General features: G+C 47.0%; 1 protein-coding gene across 7 annotated transcripts in view; it reads right to left on the bottom strand.

Moving 5' to 3' along the window:
• zswim8 (zinc finger, SWIM-type containing 8) overlaps positions 1 to 25,941 on the bottom strand; it is a 182,266-nt gene that overhangs the window by 10,782 nt on the left and 145,543 nt on the right. For all 7 annotated transcript variants that reach the window (XM_086122592.1, XM_086122593.1, XM_086122595.1 and 4 more), the window contains 6 exons: positions 16,579 to 16,868; positions 16,186 to 16,409; positions 11,787 to 12,281; positions 11,394 to 11,568; positions 11,135 to 11,299; positions 10,872 to 10,991 (listed from right to left, as the gene is read on the bottom strand). In XM_086122592.1, the coding sequence (XP_085978718.1) occupies positions 10,872 to 10,991; positions 11,135 to 11,299; positions 11,394 to 11,568; positions 11,787 to 12,281; positions 16,186 to 16,409; positions 16,579 to 16,868 (1,469 nt within the window). The remainder of the gene's footprint in view (positions 1 to 10,871; positions 10,992 to 11,134; positions 11,300 to 11,393; positions 11,569 to 11,786; positions 12,282 to 16,185; positions 16,410 to 16,578; positions 16,869 to 25,941) is intronic.

The raw sequence follows: 25,941 nt of genomic DNA, 5'->3' as shown, positions 1-25,941 counted from the left end.
GCAACCTGACTGTGCCTGTTCATTTACAGCGCACAGGGGCCTGCTCTGTTTAATCTGAAGGCCCAGAGCAAGTTCAATTTACCTGGCAACACAAGCTAGCTGAAATATGATTGGTTAAAATCTCTACCATAATAAATAAGTTATTTATCGAGTGGCTTTCAATGTTATTTAAAATAACATTAATAACATTGAAAGCCACTCGACTAAGTGGAAATAATATGACGTAAAGAATACAGAGGATAATTTTGTTTACATATTTATGAAAATAAAATAACATGAATTAAATTTATGTTATTGTATGAATGTTTAGGTCAGCAGAGAAGGCCTTGCTGGCCCTGAGGGTCCGCAACTGGGTAAAAGTAAATCCAAATGAAGGATAGCTTTTGTTTTATTGCCTCGCGCCAGAACCTTCGCTTGTCTTGAACACAAGGCAATTCGCTAGCTGCTGCTGCTACCTACTGGTATGGAAGAGAACTACATGATTACTCTGCAAGGTAAAAGACCGCACAGGCATACATATTGGATAATTTCCCACGGCACACCTGACAATATCTTGCGGCACACTGGGCACAGGGTTTGAAAAACACTGGTTTAAGTCACCGCCAGTTCAAGGCATTTCTGACACCTGCAGCTGTAAGTTCATTGCATTCAGATGACTTGTAATGTTACACAGAAAAACCATCCATCCATCCATCATCTACCGCTTATCCGGGGCCGGGTCACGGGGGCAACAGCTTTAGCAGGGAAGCCCAGACTTCCCTCTCCCTAGCTACTTCTTCCAGCTCTCCCCGGGGGATCCCGAGACGTTCCCAGGCCAGCTGGGTGACATAGTCTCTCCAGCGTGTCCTGGGTCTTCCTCGGGGTCTCCTCCCGGTGGGACATGCCCGGAACACCTCACCAGGGAGGCGCTCAGGAGGCATCCGAATCAGATGCCCAAGCCACCTCATCTGGCTCCTCTCGATGTGGAGGAGAAGCGGCTCGACTCTGAGCCCCTCCCGGATGACCGAGCTTCTCACCTTATCTCTAAGGGAGAGCCCGGACACCCTGGGGAGAAAACTCATTTCGGCCGCTTGTATCCGGGATCGCGTTCTTTCGGTCACGACCCATAGCTCGTGACCATAGATGAGGGTTGGAACGTAGATCGACCGGTAAATTGAGAGCTTCGCCCTTTGGCTCAGCTCCTTCTTCACCACGACAGACCGATACAACGTCCGCATCACAGCAGACGCTGCACCGATCCGCCTGTCGATCTCCCGCTCCCTCCTGCCCCCACTCGTGAACAAGACCCCAAGATACTTGAACTCCTCCACTTGGGGCAAGATCTCCTCCCCGACCCGGAGGGGGCACTCCACCCTTTTCCGACTGAGGACCATGGTTTCAGATTTGGAGGTGCTGATTTTCATCCCAACCGCTTCACACTCGGCTGCGAAACGCTCCAGTGAGAGTTGGAGAGCCCTGTTTGAAGGAGCCAACAGCACCACATCATCTGCAAAAAGCAGGGATGCAATACTGAGGCCCCCAAAACGGACCCCCTCAACGCTTCGGCTGCGCCTAGAAATTCTGTCCATAAAGGTTATGAACAGAATCGGCGACAAAGGGCAGCCTTGGCGGAGTCTTACCCCCACTGGAAACGATTCCGACTTACTGCCGGCAATGCGAACCAAACTCTGACATCGGTGGTATAGTGACCGAACAGCCCGTATCAGGGAGTTCGGCACCCCATACCCCCGAAGCACCCCCCACAGAACTCCCCGAGGGACAGGGTCAAACGCCTTCTCCAAGTCCACAAAACACATGTAGATTGGTTGGGCGAATTCCCACATACCCTCGAGGACCCTGCTAAGGGTGTAGAGCTGGTCCACTGTTCCACGGCCGGGACGAAAACCACACTGCTCCTCCTCAATCTGAGGCTCGACTTCCTGACGGACCCTCCTCTCCAGCACCCCTGAATAGACCTTACCAGGGAGGCTGAGGAGTGTGATCCCTCTGTAGTTGGAACACACCCTCCGGTCACCCTTTTTAAAAAGAGGGACTACCACCCCGGTCTGCCAATCCAGAGGCACTCTCCCCGCTGACCACGCGATGTTGCAGAGGCGTGTCAACCAGGACAGCCCCCCAACATCCAGAGCCTTGAGGAACTCTGGGCGGATCTCATCCACCCCTGGGGCCTTGCCACCGAGGAGCTTTTTAACCACATCGGTGACTTCAACCACAGAGATAGGAGAGCCCACCTCAGAGTCCCCAGGCTCTGCTTCCTCCAAGGAAGGCGTGTTGGTGCAGTTGAGGAGGTCTTCGAAGTACTCTGCCCACCGGTTCACAACGTCCCGAGTCGAAGTCAGCAGCGCCCCCCTCCCCACTGTACACAGTGTTAGTGGTGCACTGCTTCCCCCTCCTGAGACGTCGGATGGTGGACCAGAATTTCCTCAAAGCCGTCCGGAAGTCGGCTTCCATGGTCTCACCGAACTCTTCCCACGCTCGGGTTTTTGCCTCGGCGACCACCGAAGCTGCGTTCCGCTTGGCCAGTAGATACCCGTCAGCTGCCTCTGGGGTCCCACAGGCCATAAAGGCTCGATAGGACTCCTTCTTCAGCTTGACGGCATCCCTTACTGCTGGTGTCCACCAGCGAGTACGGGGGTTGCCGCCACGACACGCACCAACCACCTTACGGCCACAACTCAGATTGGCCGCCTCAACAATAGAGGCACGGAACATGGTCCACTCGGGCTCAATGTCCCCCGCCTCCCCCGGAACATGGGAAAAGCTCTGTCGGAGGTGGGAGTTGAAACGCCTTCTGACAGGGGATTCCGCCAGACGCTCCCAACAAACCCTCACAATACGTTTGGGTCTGCCAGGACATGCGGCCGCAAATCTGATGATACAACTACAAAGTCGATCATCGAACTGCGGCCTAGGGTGTCCTGGTGCCAAGTGCACATATGGACACCCTTATGTTTGAACAAGGTGTTGGTTATGGACAATCCGTGACGAGCACAGAAGTCCAATAACAAAACACCACTCGAGTTCTGATCGGGGGGGCCGTTCCTCCCAATCACGCCCCTCCAGGTCTCACTGTCATTGCCCACGTGAGCATTGAAGTCCCCCAGCAGAACAAGGGAGTCCCCAGCAGGAGTACTCTCCAGCACACCCTCCAAGGACTCCAAAAAGGGTGGGTATGCTGAGCTGCTGTTTGGTGCATATGCACAAACAACAGTCAGGACCCGTCCACCCACCCGAAGGCGGAGGGAGGCAACCCTCTCGTCTACCGGTGTGAACCCCAATGTACAGGCACTGAGCCGGGGTCAATGAGTATGCCCACACCTGCTCTGCGCCTCTCACCGTGAGCAAGTCCAGAGTGGAAGACAGTCCAACCCCTCTCGAGAGAACTGGTACCAGAACCCAGGCTGTGTGTGGAGGCAAGTCCGACTATATCCAGTCGGAAATTCTCTGCCTCACACACCAGCTCAGGCTCCTTCCCTGCCAGAGAGGTGACATTCCATGTCCCAAGAGCTAGCTTCTGCAGCCGAGGATCGGACCGCCAGGGTCCCCGCCTTTGGCTACCGCCCAGCTCGCATTGCACCCGACCCCCTCTCATGGGTGGTGAGCCCATGGGAAACACAGAAAAGCCATTTCACACAAAACCTTTCATCTCTGAGTTGTGTTGTGTCTTTCCCCTTGCTGTCCAAGAACGGACAAATCTCCTCACAGAGCTCGAAACATCTTTGCACCACCTTTCCCTGGCTTAGCCATTGCACCTCAGTGTAATAGGGCAAATCACCATGCTCAGTTTCTAACTCTGTCAGAAACAGATAAAAGATCCAATAAATGGATCAAAACTCCACAGAAATTAGATTAAAATCACACTCACTATTCCAAATGTGTGTATGGATGAATAGTTATTAAGATGTTGTCACATAATTCCTGTACTGTGCTCACACGCTCATCAGTGCTGTTTGGTGCATTGAATGAGATTTTCTATACACATTTTAGATGTCCTACTTTGTGAGTGGTCGTTCAGTGCACCACACCTCAAGTCTACTGATCAACATGATTAAGTGCAGTACTTCTTTTGCTTCTCCACGCAGCTATCAATCATTTACAAAACTGAAACTCAAAATACACAACAGTGTGTTCTTCAAGCAGGCAATGTTGCTCCGCTTTCACTCAATGCATGCACACTCCCATGGTAGGGTGTACATTATTTTTTCAGGGGTAACTACATTGGGCCAACACCTGCGCTCCAGCCACGGAGGCTCCTCATTGTGTCTCTTTCCCAGATACGCTTCTTGTGCGTCCTGTGGAGTTCCAACCAGGGAGGCGGGTGCCTCAGGCAGTGATTCTTGCCTGATTGACACCTTGAGGCACACACAAGTCGTTCAATATTACTGCGCATCAGGGGAAAAAGAAAAATGCTAAACAAAAAATTGAAATTGCTAACACCACAACTACTTCTCCAATACATTGTGAAGGTGGTGCCCTCTTGTGTATTGCCAGCATTTTAACATGGCTAAAAGCTCAATAAAGTTTGTTGCATGTAGGGGTGTCAAGTTATCATGTGAATTGTGATTAATTAATTAAATCACATTTAGCGTGTTTTTTTTTAATCGCATTAATCTAAATTTTGATCTCTGCCGTTATTGTTTCTTTAGGTGGGTTGCCTTTTTATAATATCCCTTTTTATGTGTTAGCTTCCAGTGTTGTTGAGGGTGCGGAAACAACTGTCAGTCACAGCCTGAAGCGGACATTGATCGGCTGTCATTATGTTGGGGCTTGTTTAGCATAAGCTGATTGGCTCCCATTGGAGTTGGGAGGGCCAGCTAAGCAGCGGTGAGGAGAGGAGAGGTGAACATGGAGGAGCATGTGAGGGTTCTCGACCCAATAAATGGAAAATTTACATTTCAAAAACGTCCTGACGACACAATTGCTAAAGGTAGAGTGTTGTGCCTAATTTGTAAGAAGGAGTTTGCTTACCACGAAGCAGCTCAAATTTAGCCTCCCACATCAATGCAAAGCACCCAGTCGCGAGTGCAGCCATAGCAAAGGTCTTCGGCAAACTAAACTTGAGAACACCCCACGTACAAGGCACAGTTGATGTGTCCTCTGTAAACTACTAGAAGTGATTGATGTTTATTTCAGCACTTTTAGTTTGTGATGATGAACAGTGTTATTTTTGAAGTGATAACTTACAGCACTGTTTTTTAAGGGTCTGTTTAATTTTTGTTTATTATCTGAAGCAAGTTCAGTGTTAAGTACTTGGATTGCTCTGAAATTTTTTCTTACTGTTTTTTATATGTTAACCATGAGCCAGTGGTTCTCAATTATTTTCTGTCATGCCCCCCCAAGGAAGAGGAAAACGTCTCGTGCCCCCCCCCACCCCCGCACAACTATAAATAGTATCATTTGTCTATAAAATTGTTATAAGTACACCTTTGCATAACACTGTATCCTTATTAACGTGTAAGAGAATAAAAAAAGAAAAGAAATATGGACCAACTTTATGGACGAACTTACAACAAAGAATAGCTTTAGTAACTGGAACAGAAAAGATTTAAAGTGCATCTGAAATTCAAAAATAACATAAAATCCTTAATTTAACAATAAATATTTTTTGACTGACCGTGTCAAACCATACGATACTGAAAAATTAAATTACATAAAATCAATAACTAATAATGCGTTCAAACTAATCACCAACATTATCTCAGGAGCACAATATTTTAAAAAAACTTTAACCAGCAAAACAAAAATATATAAAAGAATTTGTGCTTTTTTTTTTTTTTTAATCAAAGATGATGTCTGGATTAATGGCTACAATGAGCACGTTTTGCAATGCACAGCTTTTCGAGACGAGGTTTGAAGCAAGACACAGCAACTCTCGGCTCCTGCTCAATGTGTAGCCGGGACCTGTATTTTAGTTTACTGAAGTGGCAGTCACAAAGTGGCATGATTGTTGGCAATATTTGGCACGTTTTCGCTGAAAAAAACTCAAGCAGCTTATCAGCGTGATTGGGGTGTAATGTCTTTAAGTGACGCCTTAATTTATTTGGCTTCATGCTGTCCGCTACCAAAATTTTTAGACACAGTAAGCACATCGATCTTTCCTCGTCTGCCACCGCAGTCACATTGAAGCCAAGCGCGACATACACCTCGTCATATTTCCTCCCTGAGAATGGTCCCTGCGCAAACTCTGCCAATGAGAGCGCCAATGCCCTGTAACGTAGTGGAGGTGCAACTGCACGTTATTTTTTAGGACAGTAAAAAAATAAAAAAAGCATGTTCCCCGAGGTCAAACGCGCCCCACTTGACGGGACTATTTCTCAAATAATGGGGCGCGCCCCACTATTTGAGAAACACCGACCTAAGCACTTTGTAAGGACCTAATGTTCTATTTTATTTTTATTTTGTAATTCTTTAGAGATTTACAAAACAAACAAAACAGTGATATTCCCCCTCGTGGTCGAAACTAAAGGTTGCAGGTAGGACTTTGACTTGTCTCAAATACAGCAGAAAGTAAATGGCTAGGCCTGCATATGTCCAAGTCTGCTGAAAAACAATAAAATACTTTATAATGTCACTTTTTCTTTTATCTTTTGATCTGCCTCAATAATGTAACGAATTTAAAATGAAAATATGGGGTTTCTCAGTCATTTTTAGATGAGATGAAAATATAGATTAATCCTAATTAATTAATCACACATTTTTTTATTGCTTGACAGCACTAATTGAATGATACAGACCAATTACAAGGTGCAACACAATTTTCTATGCCGATTACTCTATAATTTGTTCTGTTGCAAAGACTGTATCAGAGGAAGTAAATCTTCGTCTTATTTGCTTCTGCTACAGAACTCGATAAAAGAAAACAAATCGGTGTTGAATGTGTTGAAAACAAAGAGTGTGTTGTTTCACTATAAACACCAAAACATTGTCAATCAGCTTAGATTGAGGGGCATGTAAATTGGGCAGGTGAAAAAGGTGACGCTCCTTGATGTAATGTTTGATGAAAAGGTGACTAGGAAGGAACACATTAATTCTGTTGTTTAAAAAAAATGGGAAGAGGCATTTCCTGTATTCAAAGACTTATCTCAGAGAGGTCACCAACCTTTTTGAGGCTGAGAGCAGTTGCTTGTGTACTGATTTATGTGAAGGTCACCGGTTTGATTCACACCTCTGAAATAAAATGGATCAAGATACCTTGAATGATTTTGTTAATAATTAATAATTATTTGATGTCTTTGTCATTGATGTCTGTTTTTGTCAAAATAATTACATGAATGAGATGTCCGCATTTCAGACAACCCATTAATTTATATTAGCCCCCCAACGGAACAGTGACAATATGAAACAATTTATTTCTATAAATATCGGCCAGCGTTTGCATTTTCCAAAGATCACTTATATAACATTCCCAGAAAATTACAAAGTCCCATCAGTGGTGCGCCCTTCTGAGAACAGGCCCGCAGGCTACTCATGGTCCTTGGGGGCGACCTGATGCACCACTAACGTAGCTGATTCTAAATACATGAAACGATGAAGACTCTAAATCAGGGGTGCCCTAGTCTGGTCTTCGCCCCTATTCCAGCCTGTTTTAGATGTATCTGCAGGCTTATTATCAATCTTCTGCGAAGATTACTGATGGGGACAAGACTCCAGCACCCCTGCTTTAAATTTTCCAGGGTGCTTTAAATTTTCCTTCAGTCTGAGTGCTCATGTTTGATGTGTGAATGGTTGTTTGGGGCACACACCGCTTGTCACCCAAAGACCGCTAGGATAGGCTTCAGTTTACCTGTGCATGTAATAGGGTAAGTGGCATGGAAAACAGATGACTGGATATTATTTTACAACACAATATACAGTGATGTATGACATTTAAAGGCCTTAAATTTATATTTTGAAGACGATTTAAGATACAGTTGAAATACTGCAGAAAAAAATAGCATTATATAAACTGTCATTGGATTTTTTTCCCCCTCCGTGAGCCGTCACCTTACCGTGGTGAAGGGGTTTGTGTGTCCCAATGATCCTAGGAGCTAAGTTGCCTGGGGCTTTACGCCAGGGTCACCCATGGCAAACAGGTCCGAGGTGAGGGACCAGACAAAGCATGGCTCACGAACCCCTTATGACGAACAAAATAAATGGAACCCAGTTTCCCTTGCTCAGACGTGGGTCACCAGGGCCCCCCTCTGGAGCCGGGCCTGGGGGTGGGGCTCATTGGCGAGCGCCTGGTGGCCGGGCCTGTACCCATGGGGCCTGGCCGGGCTCAGCCCAAAGAGGCAACGTGGGTCCCCCTTCTCATGGGCTCACCACCCATGGGTGGCCAAAGGGGTCGGGTGCAGTGTGAGCTGGGCGGCAGCCAAAGGCGCAGACCCTGGTGGTCCAATCCTCGGCTGCTGAAGCTAGCTCTTGGGACATGGAATGTCACCTCTCTGGCAGGGAAGGAGCTCGAGCTGGTGTGTGAGGCAGAGAAGTTCCAACTGGATATAGTCGGACTTGCCTCCACACACAGCCTGGGTTCTGGTACCAGTTCTCTCGAGAGGGGTTGGACTCTCTTCCACTCTGGAGTTGCTCACGGTGAGAGGCGCAGAGCAGGTGTGGGCATACTCATTGCCCCCCGGCTCAGTGCCTGTACATTGGGGTTCAAACCGGTAGACGAGAGGGTTGCCTCCCTCCGCCTTCGGGTGGGGGGACTGGTCCTGACTGTTGTAGTACGCACCCAACAGCAGCTCAGCGTACCCACCCTTTTTGGAGTCCTTGGAGGGTGCGCTGCAGAGGACTCCTGCTGGGGACTCCCATGTTCTGCTGGGGGACTTCAATGCTCACGTGGGCAATGACAGTGAGACCTGGAGGGGCGTGATTGGGAGGAACGGCCTCCCCGGACAGAACTGCAGTGGTGTTTTGTTATTGGACTTTTGTGCTCATCACGGATTGTCCATAACGAACACCTAGGTTCAAACATAAGGGTGTCCATATGTGCACTTGGCACCAGTACACCCTTGGCTGCAGTTCGATGATTGACTTTGTGGTTGTATCATTGGACTTGCGGCCGCATGTTCTGGACACTCGGGTGAAGAGAGGGGCGGAGCTGTCAACTGTGGTGAGTAGGCTCCTATGGTGGGGGAAGATGCCAGTCCAACCTGGCATACCCAAACGTATTGCGAGGGTTTGCTCGGAGCGTCTGGCGGAATCAGAAGGAGTTTCAACTCCCACCTCCGGCAGAGCTTTTCCCATGTCCCGGGGGAGGCGAGGGAGATTGAGTCCGAGTGGACTGTGTTCCGTGGCTCTATTGTTGAGACGGCCAAACTGAGTTGTGGCCGTAAGGTGGTTGGTGCCTGTCGTAGCGGCAACCCCCGTACTCGCTGGTGGACACCAGCAGTAAGGGATGCCGTCGAGCTGAAGAAGGAGTCCTATCGGGCCTTTATGGCCTGTGGGACCCCAGAGGCAGCTGACGGGTATCGATTGGCCAAGCGGAATGCAGCTTCGGTGGTCGCCGAGGCAAAAACTCGGGCGTTGGAAGAGTTCGGTGAGGCCATGGAAGCCGACTTCCGGACGGCTTCGAGGAAATTCTGGTCCACCATCCGACGTCTCAGGAGGGGGAAACAGTGCACCACTAACACTGTGTACAGGGGGGATGGGGCGCTGCTGACCTCGACTCGGGACGTTGTGAGCCGGTGGGCGGAGTACTTCGAAGACCTCCTGAACTCCACCAGGACGCCTTCCTTGGAGGAAGCAGAGTCTGGGGACTCTGAGGTGGGCTTTCCTATCTCTGTGGTCGAAGTCACTGATGTGGTTAAAAAGCTCCTCGGTGGCAAGGCCCCAGGGGTGGATGAGATCCGCCCGGAGTTCCTCAAGGCTCTGGATGTTGTAGGGCTGTCCTGGTTGACACGCATCTGCCTCCGCCAAGGCTGCCCTTTGCCGCCGATTCTGTTCATAACCTTTATGGACAAAATTTCTAGACACAGCCGAAGCATTGAGGGGGTCTGTTTTGGTGGCTTCAGTATTCCATCTCTGCTTTTTGCAGATGATGTGGTACTGTTGGCTCCTTCAAGCAGGGCTCTCCAACTCTCACTGGAGCGTTTCGCAGCCGAGTGTGAAGCGGTTGGAATGAAAATCAGCACCTCTAAATCTGAAACAATGGTCCTCAGTCGGAAAAAGGTGGAGTGCCCTCTCCGGGTCGGGGAGTAGATCTTGCCCCAAGTGGAGGAGTTTAAGTATCTTGGGGTCTTGTTCACGAGTGAGGGCAGGAGGGAGCGAGAGATCGACAGGCGGATCGGTGCAGCGTCTGCTGTGATGCGGAGGTTGTATCGGTCTGTCGTGGTAAAGAAGAAGCTGAGCCAAAGGGCGAAGCTCTCAATTTACCGGTCGATCTACGTTCCAACCCTCATCTATGGTCACGAGCTTATGGGTCGTGACCGAAAGAACAAGATCCCGGATACAAGCGGCTGAAATGAGTTCTCTCCGCAGGGTGTCCGGGCTCTCCCTTAGAGATAAGGTGAGAAGCTCGGTCATCCGAGAGGGGCTCAGAGTCGAGCCGCTTCTCCTCCACATCGAGAGGAGCCAGATGAGGTGGCTTGGGCATCTGATTCGGATGCCTCCTGAACGCCTCCCTGGTGAGGTGTTCCGGGCATGTCCCACCGGAGAGACCCGAGGACGACCCAGGACACGCTGGAGAGACTATGTCACCCAGCTGGCCTGGGAACACCTCGGGATCCCCCAGGGAGAGCTGGAAGAAGTAGCTAGGGAGACATAAGTCTGGGCTTCCCTTCTAAAGCTGCTGCCCCTGCGACCCGGCCCCGGAGAAGCGGTAGAAGATGGATGGATGGATGGATGGTCACTCCATTTCACACCAACAAATAATTCGGGCTTGATAAGCTCACCTAGCCTTGATGCAAGTCCTAGGAGCCATTTGACATCTTCTGTGTAGGGTGGGCTTCGGGTAAAATTGTTTGGGTGATCATTATGAGCTCTCCTTCCCAGCATCTCCAATGCAAGCATACCTGAGCAGAGGAGTTAAAAATAAATAAATTAATATTTTATGACAGAATTGTTCTTATATGTTTCTTTACTTTTGTTTAATTATAATACTGTATATTTCTTTACTTTTGTTCATAGTGTTTGAAAAAGTATAAACGATTCTCACCAACTCTATAGGCAGAATGGAGATAGTGCATGCCCTGTTGGCTGATTGGCTGGTGGTGATGTTCCTCGTCTACTGTGTAAGAGGTGCTAGCCAATGGACTTGGCTGGGAGGAAACAGAGGAACCCTGAATGGCCTGTAAGGTAGAGCCAGCATGGATACTTCCAACTACAAAATGGGATAGATGGAGAATAGATGTGGTTAAAAAAAAGGAACTTTTTTTAAATGTGTACACAAGACACAAAACACAAGCTGTCCTGACCTGCTACAGTGGTGTTGATTGGTAGACTGGTGTCAGAATGGTAGGGATAGGCAATCTGTGTCATAGATGGGACAGGGATTGCAGGGAAGGTCACAGCAGTTGCTGTTATCGAAGGGGAGGGACCAGTAGCCACTGAAAAGGGGTAATGGGAACCAATAAAGGCTGGGTGCATACCCTGTGGGTGAGACAGAGACACACAGCACTGAGGAAATATGCAAAGATAAGAAATTTTACCTTCTTTAATATCTAAACAATATATCTCAACAAAATATGGTAAAAGTAATGTTTTGGGGGGGGGGGCACTCTCGGTTTTAAGAGAACCAGAGAAATATCAAAGGTAATTCTTTACATGAACAAAAAAATGAATAAATAAATAAAAGTAGCATGTCTTACCTGTGGGTATGTACCTGCGGAAACAGGAAAGACAGCAGGTCTTGGTGTGTGCTGCAGAGGATGACCCAAGTATTGAGGGGTACAAACTGTGGGCAGGTGGGTCTGGATGGTGGCATATGGGCGAAGGCCATGGGCATGAGCATGTGCCATCACCTGCCCTGACATGCCATGTGACTGATATATGTTCGATCCCACAGTGATAACAGGTACAACAGCTGCTGCTGTGACTGAACCTGTGACTGCTACCCCAGTAGACTCCACATTGGTTCCACCATCGAACACGCCACAGCTGGTCTCCGGGGTCCTTCTGCTAAAACATCCTTTGGCCCCACACCGTCCCGAAGTCTCTCTTTGCTGGCTTAAGTTTCCTATGATTGAATGCTCATACAGCCAGTACCACTGATGAGCAACCTCAAACAATACCTCAGGATAAACACCTCCACCTTTAGCTGCTTCTTCGACTGCCATACATGCTTTTTCTAGCATCATGTTGTCCTGAATTAAAAAAAAAAAAAAGATGGAACAAAAACAAGCATCAACTGCTTCGATTTGCTTGAAATACATTTTTATAAGGAAATCATCATGGATGGATGGACAAAATAAGTTTGAGTATCTTTTTTAAATGATGTGTGTCATAGGAGAGTCACATTTTTCATATAAAAGAGTCAATAAATTGATCAAAACTCCACAGAAATTAGATTAAAATCACACTCACTATTCAAAAATATTTGGAACAAATAACTTCTTACATCTGATATATCTGAACACTTCTAATAAACTTGAACTTTCTCTCGGTACTTTACGATGCACATCAGTCGGGGACTTCCTCAATAACAGACCTCAGCATATCATCATGGGATATAATAAATCCTCTACTCTTATCCCGAATACTGGAACTCAACAAGGGTGTGTCCGAAATTCCCGCCACTACTCCATCTTCACGCAGAACTGCCTCCATTTATGCCACCATCATCATCAAGTTGGCTGAGAACATGTGAGTAGGACTTACTACAGACAGCAATGAGTCAGCTTAAAGGGAGGAAGTCCAGCTCATGGCCAACTGCTGTCTCCTCAATAACCCTGACATAAATGCACCCGAGACCAAGGAACTCATTGAGGATTTCAGGATATCAGTGAAGTCAAAGCACCCCACTTTTTACATCAAGAGGTTGAAAGTATGACAGCGTTAACTTCCGTCGAGTTCACTTCTCGGCCGGCCATGCCTGGTTCATTATCATATCCTTTCAGATGGGAAGGCCCAGCAGTAGCTTTACTGAGGAGAGTTAAAGCAGGCTCACCGAAAGACTACCTGTGGCTTTTGACTTCTATGGATCAACAATTAAAAGTATTCTGTATTCAGGCATATTACGACAGTGTTTGGTTCTTCTGCTTTTCATAGCAGAGGACAGGAGGGTCCTAAAACGGAGAGCGAAGCAAGGAGAAAGAACCACTGGGCTATACTTTCACCCTCAAGAGAGATCCACACTGGTCAACAATAAGAAGGGGCGATGGGGGTGGAACAACCCTGCACATTCACCGTTCTCTCCTCTGGATGCAGAACAGCTTATTCCTCAAGGCTGAAAAATCTAGTCACTCAGGTATAATTTTGCTCACATCTGTCAACTTAATTCTATATTTTAGAGGCATTTTAAGGAAAATTTGGATAAGGGCAAGTACTGTTTTTGTAACTCCAGCACTTTATCCAAACCTTAAAAGCCATTTAAAACAAGTCATTAAAGGTCTGGTAAATGTTAGTGGAATTAATACAAAACCCAAAGGCATCCCAAATCTTAATCCATCTCTTCTCTTCAACCAGAACAACTAGCCCTGCTAAAACTAGATTGGTTCACACTCTGGCCTGTAAATGCTTGCAATTTTTACATGAAGGTGACAGCAAAGGCTTTTAGCACTTTGTGATAAGCAAAGTCTATGTTGCACAATTACTATGCATGCTATCTCCACATTTCCACTGGGCACTAAAAGGGGAAAAACTCATCGGTGAAGCAATGCAGCTTCTCTTTTTATCAAATCGACCAGAATGTCCATAGTGTACATCAGCGGTGCCCATTACGTCGATCGCGGACTGGTCCCAAGTCGATCGCGAGGGGTGTAGAGGAGAAAAAACCCCAACCATTTGTGTGTGTTTGTGCATGTTAGTAATCTATTTTTTGTGTTAATGTACACTACACCTAATCATCCTATCAGTCTCATTTTCACAAAAAGTATTACAAAAATAAAATAAAGCAGGTAAATCTTTAACCGACGCTGGCATGTGACCTGCGTCACCAGAAGTTGTTAGCGCTCTGCAGTCTGCAATTGCAGCTTGAGATCAGAGCTGTTGCGCTACATCTTTTATCGTTATCGTTATTCTCATTCAGAGTTTGTTTTGTATACAATTCACTGAGGACACGGGCAATAAATAGGAATCTAGGGGTTCCGAGGGAAGCACTTTAAAACGGTACGTGTGAGCTACGATAGTTAACAGGCTGCAAAAATGTGCCACATGCCTCCGTGTCAAGCTGTTGCTCATCATGGCGTGCGTGTGTACGTGTGTGCGCGCGGGGATGGGTCAATCGCGGGAGGTTGGTACATCGAAAAGTTGATCTTTGGTCCAAAAGGTTTGGGCACCCCTGGTGTACATCAATGAATTATCATTAACAATTGTGATAGTGTCCATACGGTATGTTTATATTATTTAATTCTGCCAATATAGGCTCATTTGAATCTACAACAACAGCAGCCTCTCTTCTGGTATAGTTCCCCAACAGTTTAAACATGCTGTGGTCCAACCCTTGATCAAGAAACCTGGTCTTGATCCAGATGTGCTGTCAAATTTCAGGCCCATTTCCAAACTGCCTTTCATTTCCAAAATTCTGGAAAAAGTGGTGCACATGCAGTTGAAAATTTTCTTGGATGAACATAACATCTTGGAGGTCTTCCAGTCAGGTTTCAAGACGATGCATAGCACGGAGTCAGCCCTGTTACGCGTTTCTAATGACATCCTCCTGGCAAATGACGCTGGAGACCACGTGTGTCTAGTTTTATTGGACTTAACTGCAGCATTTGATACAATGGATCACAGTATTCTGCTGACTCGTTTGCAGCACTTGGTGGGCATTGGCGGCAGTGCTCTTGAGTGGTTTAGGTTCTATTTAGCTGACAGAACCTTTTGTGTGAGCCTTGGCTGCTCTGAGTCACGCACTGCTCCCCTGTCATGTGGTGTTCCACAGGGCTCAATTCTGGGGCCTCTGCTGTTCTCGCTGTATCTGCTCCCATTGGGTTCCATCTTAAGGAAACATGGTATTCCCTTCCACTGCTATGCAGATGACTGCCAGATCTATGTCCCACTGAGCAAGAAAGACACCTTCTCATTAAGGCCACTCCTATCCTGTCTGGATGAAATCAAAACCTGGATGGCACAAAATTTCTTGAAATTCAATAAAAAGAAGACAGAGGTGATATTGTTTGGTCCCAGTGGCCCTTGTACATCCCATCCTGTAGACTTGGGCCCCCTGTCTCCTGATCTTAAGTCAACAGTCTCAAACTTGGGCCTTAAACTGGACAGTGATTTCAAACTTGATCGGCAAATTGGTGCCGTTGTCAAATCCAGCTTCTTTCACCTTAGACAGCTGGCCAAAATAAAACCTCTCCTCTCACATGAACACTTTGAGACAGTAATTCATGCCTTTGTCACATCCCGGCTCGATTACTGCAATGCCCTTTACTTTGGAGTCCGCCAGTCCTCCATTAAGCGCCTTCAGCTGGTCCAGAATGCCGCTGCTCGCCTCTTGACTGGTACTCGTAAGAGGGAGCACATAACTCCTACTCTGGCATCCCTTCACTGGCTCCCCATACATTTTAGAGTTATCTTCAAAATCCTCTTATTTGTTTTCAAATCTCTGAATAATCTCGCGCCACCTTACCTCTCTGAGCTCATCCGCCCCTACACACCTGCCCGGCGCCTCAGGACCAGACATTATTAGAAGTACCAAGAACTAAACTCAGGCTCAGAGGGGATCGAGCCTTTTCTGTTGCTGGTCCCACTCTCTGGAATGACCTCCCACTGAACATTCGGCAAGCATCCTCGCTGCCCATCTTCAAAACCCTCCTCAAAACTCACTTGTATTCTTTGGCATTCGACTCAGCATGACTTAGATTTGTTCTTGGTTTTACTGTTTGGTGCTTTCTACCGCCTTTATTACCGATTTGTTTTACTGTTTATTGTGCATGTTAAATTGCTCCATGTACAGCACTTTGTATGCAGCGATGGCTGTTTGAAAGTGCTCTATAAATACAGTTGACTTGACTTGACTTGATACAAATAAATTTAAACTATCACAACCAACATCCAATACAAGTTAACTGAGAACAGCAACGGTTACAACAAACATTAGCGCACCTGTTCTTTGCATTGCACCAAGGCTCTCTGGATCTCATTTGGATTTAGAGCATGTGCATGAGGCAGGCAGCTCAGAGCCAGTTCAGCAGCTGCACGGACCATGTTGAGGTCCCTTGCCCGTGAAGCGCGGTCAGCCAATGATGCTACTTCTGGAGGGGTGAGGTGACCATCCCAACACTCCATCAAAATGTTGAGAGCAGAACTGCCAATCTCCATTGCCTGACCTGAAAGGGTATGGAATGAGTGTGAACAGCAAAAGATAACATCACATATAAATTAGAGTAGCAACTGAAAACCATCCCACAAAATTGTGTATTGGTACAGTGTACAGTGTACAAACAACTCAAATCCTGCATGGGCATGCACAAATACACATAATGCAGTGTAACACACCAGTAATCCAGGAAACATGTGATGAGTAGGTTCTGGACAGCCAGTTGGGAGAAACAAAGTTGTGAAGACCAAGAGCATACAGGCCGATCTCAAAGGCACACAAATGAAGGTTTCTGTGAGGCCCCTGGTGAGCTCCACTAACAGAAGGCTGGGTGAAAATGGAGGTAGATGAGTTTCCTCCAGCTTTGATGAGCACCGTCTTGGCTAACTCAAAGTAGAAGTGTGCTGCGGCCTCTGATGGCTGGTTGGGCACATGAGGAACATGACACTCTGGACGACGCCCTTTGTACCTAAACAAAGAGCACCAAATTAAATAAAACATTTTATCATCATCTCACAATCTATGATTCAATAAAATGTCTTGAAACTCTTACGGCAGAAAAAGTTTAAAAACGTTTGCTCAACATTTTTAGTCTAATTCATTATGTGAATATACTGAAGATTAACCACATTTTGTTAAATCTGATCATGTCAATTTGGCTTTAGCTGCTTATCTTTTGAATACATTTTACGCCAAACTCTCGCATACAGACAACACATCATTTCCAGATCTGCTCGCAAACTGAGACCGAGCTCGAATGGCAGCTTCGAAATATATGAGTTTTATACATTGCTTCCATTTTATCATGCAGTTATCTACCGTCCCCCTGGAACTTACTTGATTTAGGATTCATTTTTTGAAATTGTTGCTGACCTGGTAATTCACACAGATGGAATGACGTGCAGGACAATGTGTTAGAGGAATCTATGAGCAAAATTGTATCATGTTTAAAGTTTCATTTAATCTGGGCACATCTAAATGTTTGGGTGCGTATCCAGCACCCCCAAATTGCTGTGCACAAAGCCGGAGGGCTGTTGAAGTCCACAATTAGCACGTCAATACAGGTGGGCGATCACAGGGGAGAGGGCGAAACTCGGTCACAAAAGGGGAATGCATAATTCGGGAACAGCGGTTGAACAACAAAAGACGAGTTGAGAACACCCGTCGCGCCCAGGCGACATTGGCCATCCGCAAAGTCTGCAACATGTTAATTCAATGTAGACCAGACAGAAAAGGCGCCAACGTACTGGTGGTTCAATGTTTAAAAACAGTTAACCAATCACTACCGAGGGGCCGGACCATGGGTGCGGTATGCAAATATCGGGCAGTGTTTTCCTTGTATGTTACAATAAAAGTCTGAATTGGCGAGAAGGGAGCTCGAGTGTGATCGCGGAGCAACTAACCGTCGTTCACTCTCAGAGATCCGCTTCCGCCGATATTGAAGACAATTTTCCTGTGTGCCGAGTCATTTCTTTAACTTTGTCCGAGAAAATCTCTGACAGAAACTTGGCGTTGTCGGCAGGATGATGTGCTTGTTCGATCGGATTTGAGCTTGCTTATTCGACTCTCCGATTTCCTCCGGTGGACGATCCGTGGCTGATAACGCGTTTTGTGCCGTCGAAGCCGACCAGACTCCGTGGAAACTTCTTTAACTTTGTCCGAGAAAATCTCTGACACAATGACAGTACCTCAATTAAATAATTTTGTGTGAGTTGATTTTTGTGAAAAAGTGAACCAAAATGACTTCTTGCACCTAATGTTTGATATTGATACTTTTGTCAGCAATCACATCATCAATAAATACAGAATAAGAGATTCAGTTGCACTGGCAGCCATACACACCCATGTCATTGGAGTGCCACCACCCTGCTTCCTTGGTGATGGGTAGCGCGATGGCATTCATCTTGTCTTCTGATTAGTTCAAAAGGGTTAAGGTTTCGTCTTTTTCAGACGATGATCTTTTTTTAGTTCAGATAAAATCTCTTACCGAGCTGATGGTTTCAGCTGTCATTTTAGCCTTTGCCTGATCTGTCAGTGTTAAGGCTGTGAACCAACTCTCCGCCACCGCCGTTGAAGCAATGTGTCCCTGTTGATGGTGCCATTTCCGACAAGCGGGCAAGGGGTTGGAGCACAGTTTAACTAATCAAAAAGTCATTTTGCTAGTTGGTCTACTCTGTAATGTTAGCTTGTTAGGTGCGGTCATCTTTAAGATGATTGGTGGTACCACTAGGTGGTAGCAGTACTTATGACCACGAACTGGTGTGTGCTTCTCTTAATTGGGTTGTTTTTCTTTTTGTGTGTCCTGATCCATGAATTAGAATCAGAATCAGAGCATGTAACCGTTAGTTTCATTTTGTTATGCTGTAGATGTATTTGCAACAAGCTTGCTAGTTGGTGCGACCCATTAGATAGCTCAGATGGCCAACATGAAATTGCAATGACATTTTAGAATTGTGCTGTTAATTTGAACCAGTGCTTCTCAATGATTTTCTCTTACGCAGCCCCAACTCTCCCCTGCAACTATAAATCTTATTATTTGTCTGTATATTGTACTAAGTACACCTCCAACAAAGAATAACTTCGTCAGCAGTTCCAGCAGTGACCACTGGAAAGTCCTTATTGTTTTTGGAGGATTTGTTAGGAACCGAGCAGCGACTGCTACAACTTCCTTATTGTTTTTTGCAGAAATTATTACATATTATTGAGTGTTCGATTCATATACTGTATGTAGAAATGTTGGGATTTTTTTGTAGTATGCACTGTTATTAATCATTTCCTATTTTGTGGCAAAAGAAATATGAAACACAAAATCTGATGCGGCAGCACAATAGACGAGTGGTCAACACATCCGCCTCACAGTGCAGAGGTGGAAGGTTTGATTCTGGCTCTGGCCTTCCTGTGGGGAGTTTGCATGTTCTCCCCATGTCTTCCCCGGTTTCCTCCCACATCACAAAAACATGTTTGGCAGGTTAATGGAACACTCCAAATTGTCCAAAGGTGTGATTGTGAGCATGAATGGTTGTTGTCTATGTGTGCCCTGCTATTGGCTGGCAACCAGTTCAGGTTATACCCAACCGAGTGCCGGAAGACAGGATAGGTTCCAGCATGCCCGCAACCCTCTTGAGGATAAATGGATTAGAAAATAGATGGATGGATGAATGAAAATCTGATGCCCCGCCACTGTCATACAGTATTTCTAAAATCTAAGATTTTTTTTCCCTGTTGTCCCAGGTTTTGAGATGATATCGTGAAACCCTGAAGTCGATCGAATAAACCCTCTCGGACAAGGGCTCAAAAGTATGACTCTCGTAAATGTGCAAATGTGTAAATATTCAACAAAAACAAAAATCAGCGATCCTGCTCTACATCTTAGCATTTGTCTCAATTTTCGTAGCCCCAGGTCAAACCTGCCCAGCTTGGATTTGTTTTTTTTTGGCGCCACATATGGTCCTTCTGGTTTTATAATCTCGTCCAATTTCCCTGTCATTCAGTAGTTGGTGTGTGGCATCCCTTTCTGTGCGCAGTTAGTTTGACTCTATAATTATATGTGTCACTCATCCATATATAAATATATATACAAAAGGTTGTGCTCAGACAGCTCTCACTGCACTTCCTTGTTACAGTGCCCATGTGACCGAATGTAACAAACAGCAGCTGTGCCCGCTGTGACAATCTCCTGATGAAAAATAGTGTGTGTGTGTGTGTGTGCACGTGTGTGTGCTTGTGTGTGTGTGTGTCTGTACATACAAATATATCCATCCATCCATCCATTTTCCGAACCGCTTGATCCACACTAGGGTCGCGGGGGGTGCTGGAGCCTATCCCAGCCGTCTTCGGGCAGTAGGCGGGGGACACCCTGAATCAGTTGCCAGCCAATCGCAGGGCACACAGAGACGAACAACCATCCACGCCCACACTCACACCTAGGGACAATTTAGAGCGTCCAATCAACCTGCCATGCATGTTTTTGGAATGTGGGAGGAAACTGGAGCACCCGGAGAAAACCCACGCAGGCCCGGGGAGAACATGCAAACTCCACACAGGGAGGCCGGAGCTGGAATCGAACCCGGTACCTCTGCACTGTGAAGCCGATGCGCTATACAAATATATAATTTTTTTAAAAATCCTCATCTCACCCCTCGGGTGGTGTCCATCCCACATTCAGCTCGGGTCCTCTACCAGAGGCCAGGAAGTTTGAGGGTTCTGCGCAGTATCCTTGCTGTTCCCAGCACTGCGCTTTTCTGGACTGAGATGTCCGATGTTGTTCCCGGGATCTGTTGCCACTACTCATCCAGTTTGGGAGTCACTGCCCCAAGTGCTCCGACCACCACAGGCACGACTGTCACCTTTACCCTCCAGGCTCCCTCCAGCTCCTCTCTGAGCCCTTGGTATTTGTCCAGTTTCTCGTGTTCCTTCTTTCTGATGTTTCCATCAATTGGGATCGCTACAACCACTACAAAGGCTTTCCTCTGTATCTTGAGGTCCCACAAGATCTTCGCTCGGTCATTCTCCACCACCTTTGGAGGTGTTCCCCTTGTCTGTCATCATGTTAGGCATGAGCGCGAAGGGTATTGCCCAAGTACCCACACTGGATGATGTTATGTGCTCATATTGTCCCAAGCGGGAATCAAACCCCAGTCTCCCGTGTGTCAAACGGGTGCCTTACCAACTGAGCTATTCAGCCGCGCGCGAGCGTGTGTGTGTGTGTGTATATATACATATATAAAAAAAAAAAATCCTCGTCTCACCCCTCGTGTGGTGTCCGTCCCTCATTCAGCTCAGGTCTTTACCAGAGGCCAGGAAGCTTGAGGGTTCTGCGCAGTTCCTTGCTGTTCCCAGCACTGCACATTTCTGGACTGAGATGTCCGATGTTGTTCCCGGGATGTGTTGCAACCACTCATCTAGTTTGGGGGTCACGGCCCCGAGTGCTCCGACCACCACAGGCACGACTGTCACCTTTACCTTCCAGGCTCTCTCCAGCTCCTCTCTGAGCCCTTGGTATTTCTCGAGTTTCTCGTGTTCCTTCTTACTGATGTTTCCATCACTTGGGACCGCTACATCCACTACAACGGCTTTCCTCTGCCCTTTATCTATGATCACGATACAGTAAATATTCCCATCCCCGGAATTCTACGTAAAGGAATATCCTTCACCCGGAATAAAAACCTATGCATTAACATTTTGATATTATTATATTATATTATATTATATTCCGGTATTACATGTTACCGGAAGTTGCGTAAGCGGAAATTCCACTACCCGTAACCCGGATGGAGGTGTAATGCCGCGGGAGCTTAAATACACGCAACGCCCACCCGATGCGACGGAAAAGAGAACGCTGAAACAAGTTTTCACTTCGCGTTTTTCGATCATAAGATTCTAAACGACGACGTGCAAGTGAGTTTTTATTGCCGTGCGTTTTACTGTAATTGTGAATGATTTTAACTTTATTCAATTTCGTCCTGTAGAACGCGGCACTAGCTTAAAAGCAGCACCCACTCGACACGACCGAAGAAATGTGTTCGCTTTGCCGTTTTCATTCATCAGATTCGAAACGAAGACGTGTAAGCGACTTTTTATTGGCGTGCGTTTTACTGTAATTGCGAAAGATTTTAACTTTATTCACTTACGTCGTGTAGATCATCGCATCGAAACGTAGAAGAACTGTAACAACTGGAGCGGAGCGAGTGAAATGCATCCGTTTGAGCGAGGCTGGACACAAAGTTAAAAAGATCCAGCAGACACTTGGAGTCGGAAAGACGCAAATCTACGAAACTTTAAACAACAAGGCATCGATTCAACTCCTGATGACAAGCCACCATCCAGCAAGGAAGCAATGCAAATGGCAACAAAAATCCTTCAGTATGCACAAGAATTACCAGACATCGGTGATCAACGTGACAGTTACTTGCAACTAGCAAGAAAACTGTATGACACGCAGGCAAAAATTGTCATAAACCAAAGAATGCATACAACAAAACAATCCAAAATACATATTTTTTTCCCAAGACAGAAAAAAAATAAACATTAAAATACTGTATGTATTTTACTGTTGTGATTTTTTTTTGGATACACCTGTATTGCAGTTTTTGTTATATAAACAGTTTTTGGACAATATATTTTTGTATTTTATTGATTGTGTTGTTACACGTGCATTTTGTCAACATACTTGCAGGTTCATAAAGGACATGTACCATGCTCATTTCCCAAATGAGGAATTTCTGTTATCAGGACATATTGGACAGCGCAAACACGAGTCCGTACTAGAGAATGTTTACTGTATCTGGTTGGTTCGCCATGACCATCTTGTCAGTCTGGATCTGGAAGTCCCACAGGATCTTCGCTCTGTCATTCTCCACCACCTTCGGAGGTGTTTCCCATTTTGACCTTGGGGTTTCCAGTCCATTCTCAGCACAGATGTTTCGGTAGACTATGCCAGCCACCTGGTTATGGCTTTTCATGTAGGCTTTCCCTGCCAGCATCTTACACCCTGCAGTTATGTGTTGGATCGTCTCAGGTGCCTCTTTGCACAACCTACACCTTGGGTCATGTCTGGTGTGGTATATCTGGGCCTCAATGGCTCTGGTGCTCAGGGCCTGCTCCTGAGCAGCCAGGATGAGTGCCTCTGTGCTGTGCTTTAGGCCAGCCCTCTCTAGCCACTGATAGGACTTCTTGAGATCAGCCACTTCAGTTATGGTGCCGTGGTACATCTCGTGTAGGGGCTTGTCCTCCCATGATGGTCCCTCTTCCAGCGCCTCATCCTCTGTTCCCCATTGTCTGAGACATTCTCTGAGTACGTCATCCGTTGGAGCCTTCTCCTTGATGTATTCATGGAGCTTGGATGTTTCATCCTGGACATTGGCTCTCACACTCACTAGTCCCCAGCCTCCTTCCTTTCGGCTTGCGTACAAGTCTCAGGGTGCTGGATTTGGGATGGAACTCTCCATGCATGGTTAGGAACTTTCGGGTCTTAATGTCCGTGGTCTGAATCTCTTCCTTTGGCCACCTTATTATTCCTGCAGGGTATCTGATCACTGACAGGGCATAGCTGTTTATTGCCCGGCAAGTCTATATATATATATAAAATTCCTCGTCTCACCCCCCCTCGGGTGGTGTCCGTCCCTCATTCAGCTCGGGTCCTCTACCAGAGGCCAGGAAGCTTGAGGGTTCTGCGCAGTATCCTTGCTGTTCCCAGCACTGCACATTTCTGGACTGAGATGTCCGATGTTGTTCCCGGGATCTGTTGAAACCATTTATCTAGTTTGGGGATCACTGCCCCGAGTGCTCCGACCACCACAGGCACAACTGTCACCTTTACCTTCCAGGCTCTCTCCAGCTCCTCTCTGAGCCCATGGTATTTCTCGAGTTTCTCGTGTTCCTTCTTTCTGATGTTTCCATGACTTTGGACCGCTACATCCACTACAACGGCTTTCTTCTGCCCTTTATCTATGATCACGATATCTGGTTGGTTCACCATGACCATCTTGTCAGTCTGGATCTGGAAGTCCCACAGGATCTTCGCTCTGTCATTCTCCACCACCTTCGGAGGTGTTTCCCATTTTGACCTTGGGGTTTCCAGTCCATACTCCGCACAGATGTTTCGGTAGACTATGCCAGCCACCTGGTTATGGCGTTCCATGTAGGCTTTCCCTGCCAGCATCTTACACCTTGCAGTTATGTGTTGGATCGTCTCAGGTGCCTCTTTGCACAACCTACACCTTGGGTCTTGTCTGGTGTGGTATATCTGGGCCTCAATGGCTCTGGTGCTCAGGGCCTGCTCCTGAGCAGCCAGGATGAGTGCCTCTGTGCTGTCCTTCAGGCCAGCCCTCTCTAGCCACTGATAGGACTTCTTGAGATCTGCCACTTCAGTTATGGTCTGGTGGTACATCCCGTGTAGGGGCTTGTCCTCCCATGATGGTCCCTCTTCCAGCGCCTCATCTTCTGTTCCCCATTGTCTGAGACATTCTCTGAGTACGGCATCCGTTGGAGCCTTCTCCTTGATGTATTCATGGAGCTTGGATGTTTCATCCTGGACAGTGGCTCTTACACTCACTAGTCCCCGGCCTCCTTCCTTTCGGCATGCGTACAGTCTCAGGGTGCTGGATTTGGGATGGAACCCTCCATGTATCTGATCACTGGCAGGGCATAGCTGTTTATTGCCCGGGTCTTATTCTTGCCATTGAGCTGGCTTCTTAGGACTTGCCTCACTCGCTGGAGGTATTTGGCCGGAGCCGCTTTCCTTGTTGCCAGTTCGAGGTTGCCATTGGCTTGTGGTATACCGAGGTACTTGTAGCTGTCCTCAATGTCTGCTATTGTTCCTTCAGGGAGTGAGACCCCTTCAGTGCGGACTACCTTTCCTCTCTTAGTCACCATCCGACTACATTTCTCAAGCCCGAATGACATCCCGATGTCGCTGCTGTAGATCCTGGTTGTGTGGATCAGGGAGTCTATGTCCCTTTCGCTCTTAGCATACAGCTTTATGTCATCCATGTGGAGGAGGTGACTGATCGTAGCTCCATTTCTGAGGCGGTATCCATAGCCTGTCTTGGTGATTACTTGGCTTAGGGGGTTCAGTCCTATGCAGAACAGCAGTGGGGAGAGTGCATCACCTTGGTATATGCCACATTTGATGGACACTTGGGTAAGTGGCTTGCCATTGGCTTCAAGTGTGGTTTTCCACATCCTCAGCGAGTTCGCAACGAAGGCTCTTAGGGTCCTGTTCACCTTATACAACTCCAAGCATTCAGTGATCCATGTATGTGGCATCGAGTCATAGGCTTTCTTGTAATCAATCCAGGCTGTGCACAGGTTGGTATGTTGGGACGTGCAGTCTTGTGCGACTGTTCTGTCAACCAGGAGCTGATGTTTGGCTCCTCTGGTATCTCTAACCAATGCCCTTCTGTGCTTCGCTCATGTATTGATCCACGTGTCCACTTATCTTAGCCGCAATGATGCCTGACATGAGCTTCCATGTTGTGGAGCAGGTTATTGGCCGATAGTTGGATGGGACTGCACCCTTTGAGGGATCCTTCATCATCAGGATTGTTCGCCCTTCGGTTAGCCATCCTGGGTGAGTCCCATCCCTCAGCAGCTGGTTCATTTGTGCTGCTAGGCGCTCATGGAGTGCTGTGAGTTTCTTTAGCCAGTAGGTGTGGACCATGTCTGGGCCTGGTGCTGTCCAGTTCTTCATATCTGAGACTCTTTCCTGTATGTCTGCCACTGTTATGGTAACTGGGTTCTGTTCAGGGAGGTTGCTGTGCTCCTCTCTCAGGGTCACCAGCCATTGTGCACTGCTGTGATGTGCAACCTCCTTCTCCCATATGCCTTTCCAGTACCTTTCAGTTTCCAGTCTTGGTGGGTCAGCTCTGTTGTTAGGACCCTGCCACTGAGCGTACACTTTCGCAGGTTGTGTTGCGAACAGCCTGTTTATTCGTCTGGCCTCATTCTCTTTCGTGTACCGCTTTAGGCGGCTGGACAAGGCTTGGAGCCTTTGTTTGGCAGTTTCGAGTGCTTCAGGTATGGTCATCTGGATGTACCTCTCG

This window comes from Hippocampus guttulatus, chromosome 10 (assembly GCF_054856545.1).
Source record: "Hippocampus guttulatus isolate MCC_2025c chromosome 10, RoL_Hgut_1.0, whole genome shotgun sequence".
Classification (NCBI taxonomy): Eukaryota; Metazoa; Chordata; class Actinopteri; order Syngnathiformes; family Syngnathidae; genus Hippocampus; species Hippocampus guttulatus.
This window is presented reverse-complemented; position numbering and strand designations above follow the sequence as displayed.